Source organism: Dioscorea cayenensis, chromosome 18, assembly GCF_009730915.1.
Source record: "Dioscorea cayenensis subsp. rotundata cultivar TDr96_F1 chromosome 18, TDr96_F1_v2_PseudoChromosome.rev07_lg8_w22 25.fasta, whole genome shotgun sequence".
In the NCBI taxonomy this organism is placed as follows: Eukaryota; Viridiplantae; Streptophyta; class Magnoliopsida; order Dioscoreales; family Dioscoreaceae; genus Dioscorea; species Dioscorea cayenensis.
Window position 1 is genome coordinate 14,937,448 of NC_052488.1, and position 23,733 is coordinate 14,961,180.

The following is a 23,733-nucleotide window of genomic DNA, read 5'->3' on the forward strand; positions in this document are numbered from 1 at the left end:
TGTGAAAATTGAATTTATTTTTGATATTTTTGTCTGAGCTTTTGGCAAAACGAATGCGTTGGAGCACTAAAGAGGTGATAAATATGCGCTAATCATATCAATTAGGCAATACTTTATTCTAGTGGGCATGCTTGGTTTGAAATAACTTTGGTTTTCTAAGCCTCTTTAAGCGAACAACAATATAGGACCATCTTTTGAATAATTTAGAATAGATTAACTCTTTTTCCTTTGTCGATGCCCTATCTCATCTACACACCCCTCTTCTCCCTCTTCATTTCCCTTGCTTCTTTTCCTCCCTTTTATTTTTTGCTCTCTTGTCTCTCTAAAATTTTAGGGTTTCTTTAGATTTTAGAGTTTCCAGGGACTCTTCGAGATAGATATGAGTTAAGGGTTCAAGCTGAAAAGATATGCGTTATTAAGATTATAGGCTTTCGTTGTGACCTATTTCATTCAATTACTTAATAATTAAAGATTTTAATTAGATTTATGATTGATTTAGAACTATAGTGCCGTATTTTATATTTTTCCTAATGCTCTTTGTGTTTTCATTTTAATTTGAACAATATACAACTTTTAATGCAAAAGAGATGTATTCCATCTGAACTAGTATTTGCAATATAATCTTTGCAAGTAAATAATGGAAGGATGAGGTTTCTTTTGATTTAGGTTTTGTGTTTGCTTTTTTTTCATATATTTTATTTATTTAATTATTTATTTGGACACATCCCTAGATGCCTCTCATTCTGATAGCACAAGCTTCATTTTCTCTTTGCTAATTTGTATTCGCCTGATACTTTCAAATGAATGATTTACAAAATGATTTATATAGTTTTTCTTTGATCAAAAGTCTATTTACAAATTAGTATATATAATCTTAAAAAATTATGTTTTAGAAAATTATATTTACAAATTTTATTATTTAGCCTCTTCAAATTTTATAAATTGGTTTATATGGTAAAAAAAATTGTAAATATAAATTGTTTGGAAACTTGATTTTCTATTAATTAGTGTATATAATACAAAAGAAAATAATTATGATTTAATAAAATTATTACTTATAAATTAGGTTATATAGATTATAGATTATAGTATGTTTAATAAGATTATATAGCAACAAACTTAACAGTTTAGGCTCTTGACATATTAACATAATTTATGATGTATTTTTGGAATAAAATTATTTTTGCATATATTTTGAAAATATAATTATGATTTAATAAGTTTAATTATATAATTTAATTAGGTTAACATTGAAATGATAGAAGCTTTAAAATTTACTTGTGAAGTTCTTTATTATAAAACAAACATATAAACCATACAAAGAGTAGCATAGTAATTTTATAATATTTTGTCCAGTACTTATAAAAATCAAACGAGGAATGAAGTTCTTTATTGTAAAACAAACATAAAAAAGTGCAAAGGGTGTCACAGTAATTTTGTAATATTTTGTTTATTACTTATAGGAATAAAATGGGAAACAACATTTTTTAAATTGAACAGTAGTAAAAAGAGTATCATAGTAATTTTATAATATTTTGTCTAGTATTTATAGAAGTCAAATAGTAAACAATTCAAAAAATTTTGTGATGTTCATAAAATATCAAACATGATACAATACCAATCGTTATAAAATATCAAATATGGTTTAGTACAAATAGTTATGTTATACCACAAATCAAACTTGCCCAGCCCCTTAGCAGGTTATTTTGTTTTTTAATATATTTTTTATTATTAATGAAAAATGGTAAAATGAATGGAGTGTGTGTGGATTAAACCTAGGTCACCCACATTCAACGAAAGACAATAACCAGCTAACCACTACATTATTGTTGTGTGATAAACGCCTAAATGTGTGTATTCTATACATATATTTGTTGTAATATTCATATATTAATTGATGAATCGATGTCGTTTTTGTGGTTTAATTGGTCTTATTTATGTTACAAGCCTCAAGGATGCCTAGGTGAGCTCGACGATGCAAGTGAGAAAGAAATCGACACTGAAAACGACGTTTTAGAGCCCCGGGAATTATAGCAACAATGTAGTAAATACTGTAGCACGAAGGAGTTAGGAAACGACGAAGTCATGGGTTTTGTTGACGGGCTTTTTGACGACCGTGAAGACGCTCGTAAACCGGCTGAGGAAAACGCAATTTATTGTAACAGTTACTGTAGCATTTCATTATAGCATTTCACAGAAATTTTGGCAGAAATCCTGAGGCTCTTACGGAGTTTTTCACGCCCGTGAACCAGACCATGAAGCTAACTAAAGAATGGTTTTAAAAGAGGTTTTTAAGGCTTTTTGGTATTCATTCTCCTCCTACCTTAGACCTCTCACCTCCACCTTTAGATCATGGGTAAAAGAAAATCAAGAAGACATTCTTTGGAGTGGAAATCGAAAGAAGAAGCAAGATTTGGCAAGATCTCCCCTCATCTCCTAGTGTAGAGGCTTGAAGAGGACAAGGAAGCCATCCCTTTTGTGGCATCGGTGGAAGCTTTCCACAGCTTATTACTCTGCATTCATCACTTGAGAGAGTTTTATGTTGCTTTGTTTGGTTGTTTTTATGGATTTGAGCATGTATTTTGTTAGCATGAACAACTAAACCCCAAGGTCACCGGATGTGGGTGGACCTTGGAGTAAACTTGTGTAGTTGGATGTTTTGATCTATTCTTATCGTAATTGGTGTGTTTGAGATTCAAGCTTGGTGTAATTTGATTCATTAGTATATATGAGAGCTCTGTATGTAGATTTCTAGGTTGTACTTGGTGGTGTAACCAACGCCCTTGTACTAAACACACTTAGCTTGGAAGGGATTCATGTACAAATACGCCATGACCATCAGGTATTTTGTGCCCCTCCAACATTACGGTTGGACCTAGCTTGAATTTTGGCCCCAATTAGAGTTTTTTCACTTTTAATGCGATCGTAGGAGGATTTGATTGGAAGAAATTCCGTATCAATACTCGTATTGGATTAGGGGTCAATTGCCGTGACCATCGGATTGATCTATCATAGGAATCTCTTGGTCTAAACCACCAGTTGCATAGTAGCCTTAACATCCTTCTTACTATAGTAGCCCCAGGGGAATCCACATTCGAGACCAGTTTCACCCCTTGATTTTCACCCCCTTTTATCTCGATTGTAGATTATTTCCTTAGTTCTTTTTAATCCTTTTGGTAGTTTAGATCACTCACTTAAAGCTGTAGGCTAAATAATACGTGAAGAGGAAGTAAGAGTAGCTCCTTGAGCCCTGGGAATACGACCCTCTCGTGCTTGTGCGAGAGGTATTCCTTGACGACCCGTGCATTTGTAAAGTCACATTCAAGTTTTTGGCGCCATTGCTGGGGAACCACAAGAAAAACTTGGAAAACTTAAAGCTTGTTGATTTAGTTATTGTTTTTTTTATTTGTTTTCTTTGTTTTTGTTTATTTTCTTGTACATATATTTTATTTCTTTGCTTTCATTTATTTTCCTTGTTTTCTTTTTGAATCTTGATTGTTGGTTTACTGTGCAAGGTACCCATCTTATGACACGTGCAAATCAAACAAACTTGGTAGAGCTAGACAACGAAATTGAGAGAACCTTGCATTAAAGATTGAGGGAAGTGGGTAAGAGTTCAAGGCAACAAGAGGTTCAGATTGAAGAAAGTGAACCATTAGTTATGGCTGAAAAAAGGCAACAACAGGAGGACCTTATCAGATTATGAGAGTCCACAATTTGATGGTGAAGAATTTAGTGTGAAAGTTCCTACAGTGGCAGCAAATAATTTTGAAATCAAGGCCAGGATAATCAGGATGATTCAAAATTCAGTTAAGTTTGATGGGTTAGTTGATAAAGACCCTCATGCTCATTTGTTCTGTTTCCTCCATATTTGCTCCATCTTCAAGATCAATTCAGTCTCAAATGATGCCATCAAATTGAGGATATTCCCGTTCTTAGGGCTCAAAAAATTCTAAGTGTTGTAAAAGGCCGTTCTAGGGCTCGTTATGTTCACCACGGCCAGACAACGGGCATGGTGAAGCCGTGCCAGTCCTCTGGATAACCTAGAGTCACGACAAGCTCTATAGAACGTTCATTGTAAATCACTACGGGGGTTGTAAGCCTGTTGCAGACTCACTCAATTTTCCAAAAAAGTCTATCTCTCTACCTGAACATCACAACAGGTATAACGGGTTTACCATGCCCGTTGTGATGCTTGCAATAAAAAACTAAAGATTTTCCTTGTGTTAAATGACATGAAAATAATTTCTACTGATAGTACTAGATTCCCCAATCATGTTTTGCTCATAAAATATAGTGGGGGTGAGTCAATTTTACACTTTCATATTAATTACCACTTTCTATATTTTATTAACTAATGACTAATATTGAAAACTAAGAGTAAACAAACTAAAGCCTAGAAAACTACTTGGGTTGCCTACCAAGAAGCGTTTGTTTACGTCACGAGTCTGACATACCTATTCTTACCTTAAGATGGCTCTGAAAGGTTACTTGGATCATGTAGGGGAGTTTTTCCTTCATTAACTGTTTTCAAAGTACTGGAGTTTGTTACCTCAATAGTGTGATCCTATTTTGGTTGTACCTTCCTTCACACTTTCTTTGTTGATGCATCTCTCATATTGCTCCCTCTATTATTCCTATAAAGTTATGGCTTTACTAGTTGTACATGTACTTCCCCAAGCTGCTCCTCCACATATTCACAAGAAGGGTTCACCATGAATACATCCTTTACAAAATCATGCATAGAAAGATTAGGCTCGTGTGCAAAATAACATTTATCTTCTTGGTTTATTGAGTGCTTCATGGCAGTGGGGAGTTGGTACACCACTTTTATATCTCCTACTTTCGATGTTATCTTTCCATCTCTTATTTTGATGATGGCCCCAGAAGTATTTAGGAACCGTCGTCTAAGAATAAATGGGGTCTCTACATTCTCATCTATGTCAAGAATTACAAAGTCTACGGGAAAGACAAGTTTTTCCATAGTTACAAGCATATTTTCCATAATTCCCGTGGTCTCCTTACTGACCTATCAGCCACGTGCAAGGTCATTCTTATCGGCCTCAGCTCTCCCAATCCAAGCTTCATGTATATGGTGTATGGCATTACGTTTATGCCATCTCCAGAATCGGCGAGTGCGGTTTTGTCCACTCCATCACCCAACAAACATGGGATCACAAAGCTTCCAAGATCTCTCAACTTTATCCGCATCTTTTTATCGAAGATGGCGAAACAATCCCCGTTGAGAGCTACCATGTTAACCTCTTCCAACTTTCACTTGCTGGTGAGCAAGTTCTTCAAAAATTTGGCATACTTTGACATTTGGGAGAATGCTTTCACTATGGGGATATTTATATGGAGTTGCTTGAAGATAGTCATGAATTTCCTAAACTGCACATCCTCCTTATCAGCTTTCAGTCTGGAAGGGTAAGGAACTCGGGTTTGATCTCTTGAACTATGGGTTAAGCTGGTGATGACTCTTTTGGTTCTTCCTCAACTGCTTCCTCTTCCTTTTCTTTCGATTCTTATAAAGTACTAGGGTCTTCCTATAAGGTTGCCCTCTCTATCGCAACAATAGGGTCCTTAGCGGCCCTTACCTCGATGGTCTTACCATAGTGGAGTGAGATAGCCTTAAGCTTCTCCCTTTGGTTTACTTTAGTGTTGCTTGGGAAGCTTCCTTGAGATCTTTCAGTACTAGCTCTTGCCAACTATCTAACTTAATTTTCCAAGTTCTTGATTGATGCTTGAACGTTTCTTAATGTCATATCAAACTCGTCCATTCGCATATCGTTACTAGTCATATCAAACATCATTAACAGATAAGTTTCTCTTTCTTTTTTCTTTGCCAATCTTCATTTATTTTGCAGCACCAGCGTCATCTTCACCAGCAGCGGAAACAGATGTACTAGCTATTGACACCGACACTTGAGGCGTCTTTACCTTCTTTGTTCTTATTTTTCGCATTTTATTTTCTACATTTTATTTTGGATTTGTATAATCAGAAAGGATTTTCCTTCTAAGTTTATTTTCATTTTGTTGTCTCTAGTTGTATTCATTGCTCTATCTTTTGTATACTCGAGTTGTTTTTGTTTTATTGAGCTTCACTGAACCCCCTCGTGTATGCGTGCAGATGGTCTTGTCATCATGGGAATTGAGACTTAGTCATGGGCACGGCCAAAGTGCTTTGGCACTTAGCCGTGTGAGCTTCACAACCCGTCGGAACATTACTCCCAAGGACTTAGCTCCATCAAACGCGACACTAGGAGTCAGGGGAGTATTGTTTTGATTGTTTCTCCCACATTTGCACTTCATTTATATATTTTGAGTGAGCTTGCATGTGTACATTGGGGACAATGTACAACTTAAGTGTGGGGGAGGAGTTTTATAGTGCACACATCCTTTTTTTATTGTTCTTGATTGATATACATGCTCACATAGCCAATGGCGGTTCACCTTAGTTGCAATGATTGTATTCTTGAGTTTAGGAGAAATTTTAACATTGAATGTTTTCATGCTCTAGTTCTTGCTTGAATTTCTATGAATTTTTACCCGATTTACACTCAGTGCACTACTCACTCTTTAAACTCTATTGGAAACTCATGTTCGATGTTACAGGGACTAAAAAAAATGGAAAATGAAAAAAAAGAACAAAATAGTTTTATTGTTTATTTGTGCTTGTTGGGTGGAAAGAGCTACCACCTATGAAGTATGAAGCTACTCTCATAAGTCGGATACTAGTTATGCCCTAATGAGAGAAAGAGCTATCTCATAGGATGAGTGAAAGCTACCACTCCGGTAGAAAGAGCTACCACCTCGAAAGTGTGAAAGCCACCTTAGCGGCCGCTTTGGAAAGGGCTACCTTAGAGGATGTGTGAAGCTACTACCATCTTTGAAATTGTTGTCACTTTTGTAGATAAATAAGTCCCTTGTACTTAGAACTTTGAGGAGTATACCTTGGGTTGTTTTGAGTGAGTTCACACACGTACAAGATTTCGGGTTTGTTGTCCTTTTTTATTCAAGTTTTTAGCTAGAGCTTTGATCTTTCATTTTTAGTGTTGAAATTTCCTTTACTTGTAGAATGCTCTCTTTGTATACTTTGGTGAACCTAAGGCCAAGAACTTTCAATATTTTCTTCATTGATGCATAGAATGTTTAATTTTTGCTTGAAAACAAGCAAAAGCTTAAGTGTGGGGGAGTTTGATAAGTGCTTGTGCTTATGAATGCGAAGCATTCATTCCTTATGTTGAGCATTACTTTTCTCGGATTTTTACACTAATATGTGTGTTTTTATATTACTTTCTTGCAGGTAGGGTTGTGAGGCCGATTATTAAGGAAAGAAGCCAATGTGGATCACAATGCACCGATTTTGGAGGAAATCTTGCTAAGGTTCAAACGCGAAGACATAGGTCGGGTGTGAGATGCTAGAGTGTGTGCCAACCTCCTCGTATTCTAGTTGGCACATCCATTTGGAGGGACACAAAGGCAGTCACACTCGAGCATTCCGACTTATGCACATAGAACAAGAGCTCCACTAACTTGCCTATCATTGAAGAAGCAAGTGATCCACGATGTGAACGTGTGCCCGTTTGCGTTACCCCGATGAAAGTATGGATTCGGGAAGCTATTTAGGCAGGTACTGTAGCAGGGCAATGTAGCAAAGTACTGTAGTATCACTGTTTCCACACGGCCGAGAAAACAGGAGTTCAGAGAATCCACATGGGCGTGTGGAAATTATCCACGCCCATGTAGTCGCCCGATTCCAGCCCTATTTAAAGCCGATTCAGCCCCGATTTTAGTATTCTTTTCTCCATCTTTTTCCCAACTTGAGAGAGGCCTTCGGCTAGGGTTTTGAGGGGTATTGGCTAGGGTTTTGGAAAGGTTCTACGGCTCCGACATCGTCATTCCTTACGAAGAAGGTTGGTAGGGGAGTTTCATCGAGGCGTATCCTATATCGGACGAGGGAATCCTTGGACGACGAGTAGAGGATTCTCCACAAGACCATCGACACGACCATCGAGGGGGTTTTCTATGGATTCATTGCTTTTACATTCTATTTCTTTGATTGTACTTAGCTCCATGGAGAGCTAAACCCCTAGTGTGTACTTCGGTATTTGTGAACCCTAGGATGTATTTATTTCATTGAATCTCTTTATTATGCTTTCAATTAATTGATGTTTATTGTGAGTTCCAACCTTGAATGCTTGATTGTATGAACGTTTCCCCTAGAGTGATACTAGGGTTGAGAGTTCTCGTTGGTAACCTTGTGAGTGAGTGACACACCACGAGCGTTAGACAAAGCTAGGTTGGAGAGGGTTGAGAGGGTGAGTCGAGAGGTACAGGAGCGTCCCGTTTCCCTTCCGACGTGATAGATTCTACCTCCGTTCCTCGAGTTCTTTGCGGCCATAATAGAGTGAATGGTCTAAGGGATGAACTTCCGCTGGGGCTTAGTTGCGCATGCAACGGAGTGAAGCGTTGAGGTGATCTTAGTATCTAGGGCTTAATCATGGTTAGGGATCTTCCACCTTGACCAAAGGGTTAGGTCTATAATTAGGATGAGATTTATCACTTGGAATCCCTAGAGCTCATTGCAACTTTATGCTACTGCAAGGTTGAGAGGTTATCTAATCTCTCCTCTGGGACATGTATAGAGTTAGGCATAGTTGACCTTAGATTTGGGACTATGTAATTAAAGATTTCCACGACTCACCATTGCATTGATTAGGAAAAATAATAGAGGGTTCTTGCACTTGAAACAATTATCCTAGGTGGAGCATTATCCGAGTACCCCATCTTTATCGATTGTCTTACCTCCTCATTTACTCGTGCTCTCTTACTTGTTGCTTTTACTTTTGAGAATTGAATCATTATCATAATTATTACTACTGATCTTTCACATAGCTAAGAAACGAATTAAGTGTTTTTATTCCCTACTCCCTGTGGATTCGATACCCGCTCACCCGGGATTATTACTTCGACAAACCCGTGCACTTGCGAGATATACGCAAGGGGACCTTGTCATCCTCCATCCTTGGTTGTAGGTGCTGCTATACGGGTTATTCTGGTTTTCTAACCTCCTCTGATATAGTCAACCTGTTCCATAGGAGCTACTACTGAACTTACAATCAGGCACTGAGATGATCCATGCCCTCCTCTACAAGTCTCACAAAACAAAACAGCCATGGAGTTCAAGCTGGCACCTTGACCATTGCTCATGAGTACATCTAGCTTTCGTGTGAGTGCATCTACTTTCGCCGCCAAAGCGGTATCTACGTCTATCTCATGTAGCCCAGCTACCTTTGGTTGTCCCCCTCTTGAATTTCAGTGTGATTCATTGTTTGCCATGTCTTCGAATAGCTGTTTTGCTTTTTCAGGGTACTTGTTACTCAGAGATCCTCCTGCTACGGCGTCAATGATTTGCTTAGTTTGGTAGTTCAGCCCATTATACAAAATTTGCAATCTCATCCATGAACTGAACCCATGATGCCGACACCGCCTAAGAAGGTCCTTGAATCGTTCATGTACCTCAAATAGTGTTTCTAATTCTCCTTGCTTAAATGCCAAGATCTCTTGTTTAATCTTTGCTGCCTTACTTGGAGGGAAGTACCATCTAAGGAATTTCTTCACTAAGTCGTTCCATGTCTTGATCGAGCTTGGTGCTAGAGAGTAAGCCACCTGTATGCTGAGCCTCTCAGACAAAAAAGAAAGAGTCGCAATCTGATTGCGTCACCAGTCACATAAACTGATAAGAGTTTTGAATCATCCCAATTGTGATAGTTTTGATTTCAAAGTTTTTAGCTACTACTGCTGGGGCTTGCACACTAAATTCTTCCCCTATAAACTGTGACCTCTCATGCTCCGATAGTGTTCTTCTTGGTTCAGCATGGTTGTATATTCTGCGCTGTTACTATCGCTATCCGCTTCCACAACTGGCCTCTTCCAGAGTCTCCTCAATGACGTTAGGATTCTTTTTGGTTCACTGCTTCCTTCTACTAACTCCGTGGGATTAGCTCTGGTCATGAATAGTCACCTATAGAAGAGAGTAACGGCAATAAGTCTTCAATGTTGTATGAGTATAATAACTATATAACAATAATTAATAGAGTCGGCTAAGACACTAAGCTACAAGTTTTCCTACAATCTCTCGACTGTGTTCCCCAGCAATAGAACCAAAAACTTGATGAAACGCGTTATGGGTGTCTAAATTATGCAAATACATAAGCATGCACGTATGCACTTAATACTACAATTGGACCATTATACCCTAAGTGTACGGGTCATCAAGTAATACCTTATGGACGAACACGAGGGTTGTATTTCCCCAGGAATGATGAAAGGCTCCTATTACTTCCTTTTCACTTAATCAATAGACTAATCGTTTATGCTCTTTCTTTAGTTCTACTTGTACAACACTATTAAATAATACAATTGGAGATGACCTTAAGCACACATAGAAGGAGTTGGGAGTATCTGCTAAAGTTATCTTGATTGTTAATTATGGTAGGCGTTAAGTGTCAATCATGCTCTAGATTCGAACCAAGGGAATTTAAAGGTCTACTAGCCCCAATAAGTCATGACAACTAAGTCTAAATCACTAGGAACTTAAGATGGAATCTCTTCCACCCCAGCCTCATATGTTTACCTTAAGTACGGGAATTCCATGAGAAGAGACCAATCAGACCCTAAGCCTAAGGGACAATCAATCCCTAATCCAAAAACTTAGATATGCCTAACCTCTTAGAACATATATAGATCTATCATGGCATGGGCATCATCAATATGGGGATATATCCTCCTCATCCACATCAACATGTAACAATCACTTAAGAACATGCAATGATTACGAAAACTAGAACAATTTATATTAATCAATCAAAATTCATAAATAATAACCAAGGGACCTAAACATACAATTCCCCTCGAATTAGACTCTTATAGATCATACAAAACAAAGCATCAAAACACAAGAAAACGACAAGGCCAAATAAAGAATAAATAAGCATTTAATGTATTCCTAGACTAACTCCCTCCAATAGTTCTCCAAAGACGGGGATTAGAGGATCCTAAGATTGTCCGATGACATGTGTTACTCACGCCCCTTTGATGATGATTTTTAAAGATGCCTGTCACACGCGATCATCTCCGATGATGCTCATTGATGTACTCTTGAGAAATCCACTGGAATCTGTTGGAATATGGAAGAAACAACGTCTCCCGCCGCTCAAATCTCCAGAAATCCGGTTGCCCAAGCTTCTTCGGCAAAAGAGTCTCCCCGAATTTAGAAAATACTGGGTATTTATAGTAATCAGCTCCGTTACGGCCTCACCATGGGCGTTGTTATGCCCGTTTTGAGTAAGTTGTTGCTTAGGTTCCAAGTCGCGTCCTAGCACGGTCTTTGGGCGTTATGTATCTTGACAACGCCTGTTATGGACTTCACAACAGCCGTTATGGCTTCTATGTTGCTACCAGTGAGCTCATGCTGCCACAGCTTGATCACAGTAGTGGCAAGTGTAGAAACAGGCCGTTGTGTGTTGCCATAACACCTGTTGTGAGTCATGGTACAGCCTTGATTCAACAACTTGCTTTATTTTGCTTCAAAACGTCCTCGAATTTGTTTCTTTTTTCCTAAAACAGGAATAAAGGTCATTGTGAACAAAATGATAAAATTTCATACTATTAAGATGCTAAACAAATACAATTTCATGCTAAATGCAGTATATATGATATAGAAAATATGATCACTTTAGCACTTGTCAATATATATATTTGGAATATTCTTCTTCGCAATATAGACACGGAGCTACACTAATGCCATGATGATGATTTAGTATTTGGGCATAGTTACTTTTAAATGTTTGAATAAATTAATATTTTGGCTTAATAAAACAAACTTTTTAGTTCCTAATAGGTTATTTTGAAGCATTTATAAATAACAATTTTGTTTGATAAAATTCTGTAAATTTTAATTTTAAAAACCTTTTAAATTTTATCTATAATTACATACAACATCTAATAAATTTTTTAAAAAAAAACTCTACACCTAACTTTTGAGATTGGGTGGGAAAAATAGAATTTTTAATATTTTATTAAAAAATATAATTTTACAATTATATATACTAATTTATAAAAGACTATATATGTTAATTCATATTGTTTATAACGACATTCACTAGACACTACGTGTTTGAATTTTTTTTTTTGTATCCAAAATTATCAACACAAAAGATAAAATGCATAATTGTGATAGATACTAAATTGTCATAGTTGAAATTATAATAGTGACAAAATAATTAGATATCATAAATAATCCAAACTATAGAATCAATTAACTTTTTTAGCATATAAAACCCAATAACATTGTTAAGAAATTTAATTTTGTGACAATATTTTGTAGGCAATAAATGGTTGAGTTTTTTGTGACCAAACTGTTATAATAAAAAATATATATTGAGTGACGGAGAATACTTTCATCACAACAAATAAAAAATTATAGTGACGACAATATTTCTTATCACAATTACACATCATTCTCATCAAAAACTTTTTGACACGAAATCTTATATGTTTTTAGTAACGAACATTGGACACAATTTTTTTTGCCACTATTAATATATTAATTGTGAAAATTTAATTATGGCATATACTAAATTGTCACAATTGTCACTATAATAGTGACAAAAACATAAATTATCACAATTAATTTAAACAATAGTGTTTATTAACTTTTTTGACAAAAAATCTAATATTAGTGGCAAAATGATAGGGTGACACAAAAAAGTTTTCACTAAAAATCTTAACTCTTGTAGTGTTGCATATGTCATTTTATAATAACATGTAACTAAATTATATTTTTACATTGATTTAATTTCCTATATATATATATATATATATCCTGACTATAAAAAAAATAACCAACCATAAAAAAAAATTTCACATTCATCATTTCCCTATAAAATGTACCCAAACCCATAAAAATTTCACACATACACCATTTGCCAATGAAAATTTACCAAATACACGTAAACTAATTGACATAATCAAAACAACAAAAAAATAAAAAAACTGCATTATCAAAAAGTAGTCCGATGAATATAGAACAATGTGGTGAAAAGAACAAGGTAACAAATTTAATTTATCCTGATACATTGATTTTAAGTCCATATGTATATCGTTTTCTCCAAATGAAATCAGAAGGCACCTATAGACTACACCCTTGGATGATGTTATTTTTACTAAAACAACACAACCCCAACTTGAGAGAATTGTTACTTCTCCCAAAGAGACTAAAGAGAATAAATTTGAGGAAGATAAAGCAAATTCCATGAAATTTTGAAGAGAAACACTGAGTTCTAGAGTACTCACCCCACATATAACATTTACCTATAATACATAACCAATTACACAAGCAAACACACTCACATATATCAAAAACAACAAAAAATGTTGCATTGCCCAAATAAAAGAAATACTCAAATGAATGCAAAACAATATGGTGAACATAATAACGTAACAATTTTAATTTATCTTGGCACATTGATTAATTTCCATATATATGTATATATATAATTTCCTCCAAATAAATCAAATTGCTCCTATAAAGTACACCCTAGAACACCATGATATTAAAACATGTTTCAAAATGTAAAATCTAACTACTATACTATCTAAACTCAATCTTAGGGAAAAAAAACCAACACCAAATATGGCACCAACACTTGCAATGAAACCTAATAAACTAAACAAATCAACAAAATCTAGTAATTCCCATGCAAAGAGTATATTTTTTCTATTCAATTACCTAAAAGGATAGGCTAATTCAACTTAACAGAAACTAAAGAAGATTCGAATGCAAATTCAAATTTCAAAAAAAATTCTAAAGAAAATGAACTTTATTTAAAATAAAATTAAATTGTTCGAACCCCTGACATTGTTTTACAATTGAAAGTTTAGAACAATAAACAATATGGCTTACGGTAAATTGGTCACTCTACATCCAATGGTCTTATGGCCCAATCAGCATTCATGATGAGTTTCTCTCCCTGTTACACCTGTGTCTGCCCCTTGATCTCCTGATCTGGAAGTGCAAGACTCTTCAAAAACTACTTCCGCCATGGAGGACATCATTAGAAGTCAGATGGAGACGTTCTTAGGCTCAACAGAAGAGGATGGCTCGTGGTGGACTTCTAGGGCTAGGGTGTTGGGAGAGAAAGGGGGAAAAGAGAAGATAGGTTGGTGTGGCATCCTACGTGGACCAAGTAAAAGACACATGTATAAGTTGCTGACATAGCACCTTCCACAAGTGTAGATGACATGGACTATTGATGTCTACGCAAGCATTCCGACGTCCACATCAATAGATTCTCACTGGAAAGTCCCAAATGCCTTGTCGGTGTAATCAAATCAAAGCTTAGTTGCCCATTTTGAAACAAATTAAAAGTTGGTGATCAAATTGAAATAAGAACAAAGGTTAGTACTCACTCAAGAAAATTACCAGATTTACATTCAATTGAGCCACTTGTGCGCACATCGTAAATGCCAAATTGGCGTAGCATGACACTTCATCCAACTTATGCCACGTCATCCATGCCACATTACACATTTACGCCACGTCAACCACATCATGTGACCAACTCTTCTCTTTTTTCACACTAGAACAGTTTGGGAGGGGAAAAGAGATTAGGGATTTAGGCGCCAGCAACAAAAAGAAGATTTCTAGAAGGATAAAAATAATACTTGACTACTTGGCATGGCTGACGTGACTTAAGTTGTGTGATATGTCATACTATATCAGTCTACAGTTAACATCGTGAGAATATGAATCTAAAGCTGAGTGTCAAATTAATTTTTTTCATAATTTAGTCACTCCAACAAAAATACCGAAATAATTTGGTGTCTACTTTAATAATTTTCCCACATTACATCTCCAAGCCTCAAGCCACCCCGAATTGTGGAGCCCATTGGGATGCATTTTGCCAATGGTGAACCTTGTTACAATTAAATACTCTGAGGATGGAAATATTTTCAATGCATGCACATGAGAACTCGATTAGCTTGTCTTGATGCTGAGAAATCAAGTCATTGGCATTCTTAGAGATCTCTTTTACCAGCCCGGAGAAGAATATGGAATGAACCGGGCTGGTAATTGGAAAAGATTTGGAGAGGAGGAACATAATAAGATTGTGAATTCCAAGAGTCAAAAGCTTTCACTTTAAGCATGAACACATTTATAAGAAAAGCTGTATGTTGGAAGAAACACAAGAAAAAGAGAAAAATATATACAAATGGAAATTACAACCTGGAGAAATTACTTAAGAAGACTAGAATGGTAATTTGGAAAATACATTGACTCTCATGGCACAGACTATACTACCAATCACCAAACATTTATGACCAAATAGCTTATTAATGGGAGTAAGTCAAAAGTTCCCAATTTATTATCAAATATCTTATTAAATTTTAAAACTATTCGTATCAAATTGAACATATATATAAATTTTCTATGAACAACATGAGGCGATGAAATATGTTGACTATTGGATATAAAACACACACACCCAGCCAAGAATGCATGGAATTAGTCCAAAAATTCGCCGCAATAAAAAGAGCATCTAAAATTATCATTCATCCAAATTCACAATCAAACCATGGTCCATGTTTCCAATTACAAAAGTACGAAGGCATCCTTTTCACATCATTTGAACATTGCTTCTCAATCTCTTTAATTACAGACACGAAGAAACCAACAATAAACAACAGTAATCGCAAACAAATCCATCCAAATCATTCCCATTCACTCAATACATTAACTTGTACTGCAACAAGAATAGCATTACCTGAAAAACTATGTTTATCTAGGCCCGGAAATTTGCTGCGAAGACAAAAACGAGTAAGTAGGAGACTCACTGGTGCTTGTGGTATTAGTAGTGTTGCTAATTCTGCGCGGCCAAACTCCAACATTGCCGAATCCACTGTGCCCAACCATGTTGCCACCACGCCCATAAAATCTCAAGAAATTAAGCAAATCGACACGGGGCCATGGAACTGGCATCGTCCCCTCTAGCATCCCGACAACGGCCGTCATCGATGGTCTAAATCCCGGATCCTCGTGGAGACAACAAAGAGCAATTTTAACTATCCTTTCCACTTCTTCTCCAGTCACCCTCCTTTCCAACCTTGGGTCTGCAAGTTCCGCATATCTTCGCTGCTCATGCATGTCCAATGCCACCAACGGAAAATACTCCGACTCTCCAACCCCGCTACTCGACCCTGAACTTGTAGATCCTCCACTCTCCTCACTTCTCAACACCAACCTATTTTGCCGACCACGTACAATTTCCAACAATACCATACCATAGCTATATACATCCGTCCTATCCGATATTGCCGAATTCGTAAGCCATTCTGGCGCCAAGTACCCTCTTGTCCCCCTCATTGTTGTAAACAGCCCACTCTGCTCCGGTGTCATCATCTTCGCAAGACCAAAGTCAGAAATCTTAACTTGTCCTCGGTCATGCAATAATATGTTCTCGGGTTTCACATCACAGTGAATTATTTTATGCTCACAGCCTGAGTGAAGATAAGCTAACCCACGCGCCGCACCAATAGCTATATCCACACGCTCTTGCCACTCGAGGACCGGCCCACCCGGCCTAAACAATGATTTTTCTAATGATCCTCGGTTCATGTACTCATAAACCAACATTCTCCGCGAACCTTGTGCACAAAACCCCTTGAGACGGACTAGGTTGATGTGGTGCACACTCCCAATCACCGCTATCTCAGTGAAGAACTCTTTCTTTCTCCCTATAGCTCTAACTCGCTTCACTGCCACTAGAGTTTTGTCTTCCAACACACCTTTGTAAACTTCTCCAAATCCACCAGAACCAATCTTTGTCTGGAAGTTGGCAGTGGCCGTCTGGAGCTGATTGTAGCTGAACTTTGTAGGTAATCCAGGGATAGGAATCTCCTCATCGCTTGGGAACTCATCATCATCGGAGTCTTGCACCTCAACTGGCCATGGTTTATGTATCTCTTTCATTGCCATTGATTTTGTTTTCCATTTCCTTCTAATTCCACTTGTTCTCCTCCTCCGCCACCACTGAAAAACAACTACTAGCAGCACAACAATAAGGAGACCTGCAGCAATTGTGGGCAGCAAGATAGCAATAAGATTCGACGAATCTTTGTTAGCCTGTGGAGCAGATGAACTAGAACCAAATATTTTGATATATCCAATGGCATCATCAGTACTAGAGCTAGTCAAAGAGCCAAGTTTATGCTCCAAAATGAAACAATCTTGTGTTGAATTCTTGTAAATGAATCCGAGACAAGAGCAGTTCACATTGCAGAGACTCTCGCAAGAAGCTATGTTCACACCTGTCCTTGTTGGATTTGTAAATTTACTATTGAAGTAGTCTGTTCCACGCCCCAAGCTCATATAAGACATGGTGGAAAGCATACTGCTATTGCTGCAAACCGAAGGTGAAGCTAACACACGGCCATCGACCGGTAAACAATCATCAGATCCTGACGTCTTGCTTAAAAGATTCGGGCAAGTGCAAGTTAACGTGGACACCGAGTTACCACCGGAGCAAATACCGAGCGACTTGCATGACAAAGGAAGATCACAACCATTGATTGGCGCAACAAACAAGTCGACGGAACCCTTGGTGGCAGAGGAATAGGTAGAGACATGAAACCGGCCATCGGAGCTAATTCTAGCAATCAAAAAATCACTGCTGCCAGAGAAACTCAGTTGCATAACTGCTTCAAAATCATTGCGGGTTGAGAAAAGGTAGAGCCCGGAGGAGTTGATAGACATGGAGGAGACTTGCCCATTAGCGTTTATGTTCGCTCGTTGATCAGTGGAGAGACTCCAGTATTGTTGAGAATCAATCCATTGGAGCACAGCATCATCTGAAGTAAGGAGAAGCCGGAAATCACCAGCGGAAAGATTGGAGGTGGATATAGAGCTAACAAGTGCAGAACCTGCAAGAAGGCTTTGGCCGGGAACAAGAGTATCAGTGGGTTGTTCGAAAGATTGCCAAAGGGAAGTATTTTTTGGGTTAAGCAAAAGAAGATTGCCGGAGTCGAGAATATGTAAAGAACTGACTGGGGAGGAAAAAGATGGAGTGGACCAGACGATGGTACCGTCTGGGAGGGAAACAGTGAGACCGGAAGAAGTTAGTTTGACGACGCCGGAGTTGGGGATGGGAAAGTTGCGGTTGGCAGACCAGATGATTGTGCCGCTTAGTGCATGTATGACGCATAAATAGAAATTGGTTTGTTGATTGTCCGGGTTGCAGATGGCAGCTTGGAAAGTGTTGTGGGGTGAAGTGAGAAAGATGCCGCCAGAGTTGTCGATGTAGTTGAAGTAGGAGCCGGTGAAGTTTGGGTAGAGGAATTCTATGGCAATAGGACCGGAGATGGAGAGGGGAAGGAAAAGAGCAAAGAGGAGGAGGAGGAAGAGGTTGGCCATTGGAGAGGTGGTAGTGAATTTTGGGAGCACATGAGGAGGAGGAGGAGGAGGAAGGTGTTTGGACGTTGGTTTGGATGGGAGTTGACTTTGAATGGTGGGGGCGGTAGGCAAGCAGCCAGCCTAGACTTTAGATTGTTTGTTTTTTGTATCGAGGAATAACTAGTTGGTTAGGGAGATGGAATGAATGAACGGAGGAAAAGAGGGAATAGGTGGAATGTATCAAGGGGAGGTTGCTTGTCAAATTTTTTAAGTGCAAGGTGTGGGAAATGTTTATTTTATTTGAATTTTTTTTTAGCTAACTTGATTTTATATTAATTTAATATTGTACTCACTTATGCTATGTCTTATATACTTGTCCATCTTAATATACATTTATTAAAAAAATTCGGTTAAAATTAGTTGTTATATTAAATTTATTAAAAAATTGTTTAAATTTTTTAAAATTACTCTATTTAACAATTTATTAGAATTTTATTAATTTTTCTTTATAATTTAATTATATCTTTTATTCTCTTGAACCTTAGTGTTTTAGTTTTTTAAAATAAATTGAAAAATGTATGACTATATTAAAAATAAAAGATAAAGTTAAAAAACTATCTAATATTTTATAAATTTTTTAAATGGACACCTAAAAATGCTAAAAAAAACTTCTAAAATTAAACAAATAAAAAGGATTATAAAAAAATATTTTTTTATTTATGTTTTTTAATTTTGAGGAGTTATTAGAGGGAGAAACTAATATCTGATTTTATGATTTTTGGACGATTTCCTCGTTTGCCTATCTTGGAGCTAGCAATCTATTAAAATTAATTGATTAAATTATAAAAAAAGTTAATGGAGGATAGATTTATATATATATATATATATATATAATGGACAAACCACATGTGAAAGTCATATGTATCTACCACCGGGGGACACAAGAATTGAACTGCAAACCTACTTCCACGGTTAGATTTTTTTTTTGTACCACTACGTCCGAAATATTTTACATCTTAAATAATGAAATTCTTTATAAAATACCTTTAGTTATAAAACCAATGTCACCGGACTAAAGGCTCTTTGGTGCGGTGATGACAAAAATGTAGTTCTATAATTAATACATGTGCCTATATATATATATATATATATATAAAAACTTTAGTGTTTTAAGCTATTTTAATATTTTAACATAGAATGGCTAACAGTTGTGAGCATGGTCATAGACATAGGATCCAAGACTACTGTTGTTTTCTTCTCTAGTTTGTAATATATATATAGATACTAGGCGACAAATACCCCCATTTAAGATTTATAGTCAGGGGCGTGCATCGATGTGAAGCGCATCCGTAAACTCAGCAACATCATGTTTTCACCTTACGTAAGTTTCGACCCCTAGCTTCTCCAAAACGAAAACATTATGCAAGAGACCCGGTGCCAATAAATACCAATTAAAAGATTAAATATTAAGTGAAAATAGATTTTAAAGATTTTTTTTTTCTTTTTTACATTATCAAGGTTGCAACTTCATATATGAGTTCAGATAACTATAAAAAAAACTTCAGATCTTTTGTGAAGTTTATATTCATTATAAAGAAGAGTAGTAAATTTTTGTTTTTCACAAATCTTTTGTGAAGTTTATATTCATTATTAAGAAGTGTAGTAATTTTATTATTTTTTTTATATAGTGGACAAGCTACGAAAATGTACACAAATGAAGAATTAATACTTTAATCAATATATGTCATTACTTTGCATGAGCTAATGTTAGAACTAATCTTCTTGATAAAAGCATGAACACTTTACACAGAAAATTAAATACCAACATACCAAAAAATCATCGATAAGAACAATGAATTGTAAAACAAATAAAAAAAAATATCAAACTTGTATTTTCAAAATATGATTTCAAATCACTATTAAGAATTTCAATTTTTTTATGACTTTTATATTCATTTCAGAGAGCGGTATATAAACAAAAGAAAAATACTTTGAAATATACCTACAATTCTAATTTTGTTAGGGTTATGTCTATAATAGAGTTATTTTCAAATATATATTGGTGAAAACTCCAATTTTCTAATTTTCCTCTCATATCTGTAGCATTAGTATTAAAATTGTGATGAGTGTAACCCTAAATATAGAAAAATGTTGATTTTCTTAACTTCAAGCTATCAACTTAGGTAAAATTAATAGAAAATATTTTATATTATTGAGTATATATAAATCATATAAATAATTTTGAATTCTTAATCCATGTTTTAAAGCATTGTGTCAAATAGATTTTATTTTAAACGTTACAAGGATTGTTTTCATCAATTTAAATAAATTCTATTTTAAAATAGTCAACTTAATAAGGGATATGGATATAAAAAGGAAATAAATTTGATTCAGGAGAATAATTTTGAAATAAATGGTCAGACAATAGAATAGAAAACAAAACGCTTTCATATAATGCGTCCTTGTCTTTAAAGTAAACCCTAAGCTGTTTCTATCTGTTACTATCAGGCGTGTGGGCCCATGATGGGAATGAATAAAACAATTGCCGACTTTTTTTTTAAAAAAAAACTTATTTATTTTTTATTTACTTTATTTCTTTTATTTTTAAAGAAGAAAGCAAGTTCCCCAACTCCAAAGTTTTTCAATTTTAAATTTATCAAATTTCAAAAACATCTTTAATTTTCAAAGATTTAACTTTTAAATTAAAATTAAATTAAAATTATCTAATTATAGTTACCTTACCATCCATTGCATGAGCCGACCCTCGTGGCAGTGGCCTTTTTTTATTTTTATTCTAAAATATTGAAAGCATAAGACAAGATAAGAAAAAAAATATATAAAATCTAAGGATTAAAAGATAAATATAAGTTCTCTTTTGAAATATAAAAAATATTTATATTAGTTTTATTCTAAAGAGACTGCATCACCAATTTTATATTATAATAAGTTTAGTTACTTATAAGTTTTTTAAACAGATGTTTAATTTATTCTTATTTTTATATTGGTCATAATTTATAATAAAAAAATTTATATAATTTATTTCTGACTTTGTATTGGTCATTATAACCAATTTATTATCATTATATCAACTTTACTAGTGCCAATGATTATGACTTTTTGACAACGAAATCTAAAAAAACACATAATTTTTTTAAATAATTTGTTTCGACAACAACAAAAATAAAACAAAACCCTTGATAAAATTTATATTAAAAAATTTATTTATGCAAAATACAGTTGTAACTTGTAAGGTCAGAAGTCGGTGAAAGGAGGAAACTTGGCCTCATGAATTGAATGTGCATGATGCCATCACCCTTGCTCAAAGTGAAAACAAAGAAATAAAGAAATACATTGTGATCCATTGGTTGGATAAGAATTGAGCAACTTGATGTGGGATTGGTAGGGATTTGTGAATTGTTTTTCTATTTGTTATTTAATGCATGCATGACTTGGTCACTTGGTAATGGCAAATAAGTTAAAAAATATATTTTTGATTCAACTGCCTTCTTAATGATGCTAGGCTTAGGTCTTTTTTAATTTTTATTTCTTGATTGTTTATTTGTTTAATTGAGTGTGGGGACACTTGTTTTCAGTTCTTCAGCCTCACAATTTGCCTCCTTGTTTATTCAAGGATGCAGAGGAGTTGAAGCAAATCAGACCCTAGAGGAATATATATATATATATATATTATATGTATGTGTATAAGTTCTCAGAACATATATATGAAAAATCACAGACAGAAAGCTCAAGAGGGATTTCTTGTTGGTGGGGATGGTTCTTTGAGGAATAAAGAGGAAGAGATTAGAAAGAAAGTAATGCACAAGTCTTCAAGGGATGAGAAACACTTTCCTTTAGGCTTAATTCGCCTCCACCTAATTTCAAACCTTGGATGCAAAATGAATTGATTGACGAATTTCCTTTAGAATACAATGAAGACCCTTGAGTATGGTTTACACTTCCAAACTCAAGCAAAGACAACAATGGCTTTTACAAAGTGCAAGTTTGCTTCTATCTTTTGTGCACTCAAAGAACAAAGCAAATGAACTTGTGAGGAGTTTGTTTGTCATTCAAAAATTAACTTGAATGATGATAGGGATTATTTTTATAGGAATGAAGTGGTGTTTAGTAAAGAGACACACCACTTCAATAATGGTTATCATTTAAAAAGACACACCACTTCATTATACCACTTCAATAAAAAAACACATTATTTCATTAATGAGATAGCACTTCATTAAATAGACACACCCCTTTACTAATGAGAACTATTTCATTAATTAGACATCTTTTCAAATAAAATAAAATAATCATTCATTAATTAATGAAATTACAAATGATAATCTCTCATTAGTTGTCTTACAAGTGGTGCCTATTACATTAATGTCTTTTCATTTTTAAAATCCTTTCACAATCCCCCACAATTTTGAAAATGAACACAAATTCCAATCACTTTGGAAATCTCATGTTTTTAGTAAAAGTGTCTTTAGGACTTGAACTTTCACCTAGCAAAACATAGTTTCACCCATCCGAAATAATATGGTAGACAAGCTTTGAACCAATTATCCCATTTGAACAGGTGTAAATGGTTTACGCATAAGATCTCAAACCATTGTATGCCATTTAAGTTGACACAATTAAGATGGTCTTGTGTCTAGTATCCCTTTCATGAGAGCTTTTAAAGTCAAGCCCTTAGACTCCAAGAAGCGGCCTCACTTCACTCTCACATAGGAAGACTCTATCAAGAGCTCCACCATAACAGGGACTCCAACAAATATATGCTTATAGGTCTATTAAGAGCTAAAACTCAACCTTCCCCTTGTAAACTCATGGTAACCAAGTACTTTTTCAATCTTGGGATGTATACAAAATCAAGTACTTTCAATTACTCTAATAGTATACTTTCACCATTGAACTCAAGACCTGATGTTACTCAAGTGTGAGTTGGGTTTCCACCATTGGTAATTATGATTTGATGGGCTTCAATCCCATCCCCTTTGATGTTTTTAACACCATATCCCTTGTCAATCCTTTCGTCAAAGGATCCACAAGATTTAATTCAGACCATATATAATTAATCAAAATTACCCCACTTATAATCAACTCTTTTACAAAGCTATGTCTTAGTCCAATATGTCGGGATTTTCCATTATAAACTTGGCTATAAGCTTTTGAAAGTGTAGATTGATTATTACAATGTATAGCTATTGGTTTCATTGGCTTGGGCCATATAGGAATTTCAAGTAATAAGTTTCTAAGCCATTATGCTTCCTTACTACATG

The 23,733-nt window shown here is 35.5% G+C and overlaps 1 protein-coding gene across 1 annotated transcript; it reads right to left on the reverse strand.

Moving 5' to 3' along the window:
• Window positions 1–15,629: 15,629 nt before the first annotated feature.
• On the reverse strand, window positions 15,630–18,592 carry LOC120281957 (G-type lectin S-receptor-like serine/threonine-protein kinase At5g35370). The gene has a single exon (XM_039288652.1). It carries the CDS (start codon window positions 18,473–18,475, stop codon window positions 15,845–15,847), a length of 2,631 nt encoding a protein of 876 aa, XP_039144586.1. The 5' UTR covers window positions 18,476–18,592; the 3' UTR covers window positions 15,630–15,844.
• Window positions 18,593–23,733: the final 5,141 nt, after the last annotated feature.

Excerpts from the sequence above, each read along its gene's own strand:
- LOC120281957 (XM_039288652.1), bottom strand. The coding sequence starts at position 18,475 with ATGGCCAACCTCTTCCTCCTCCTCCTCTTTGCTCTTTTCCTTCCCCTC.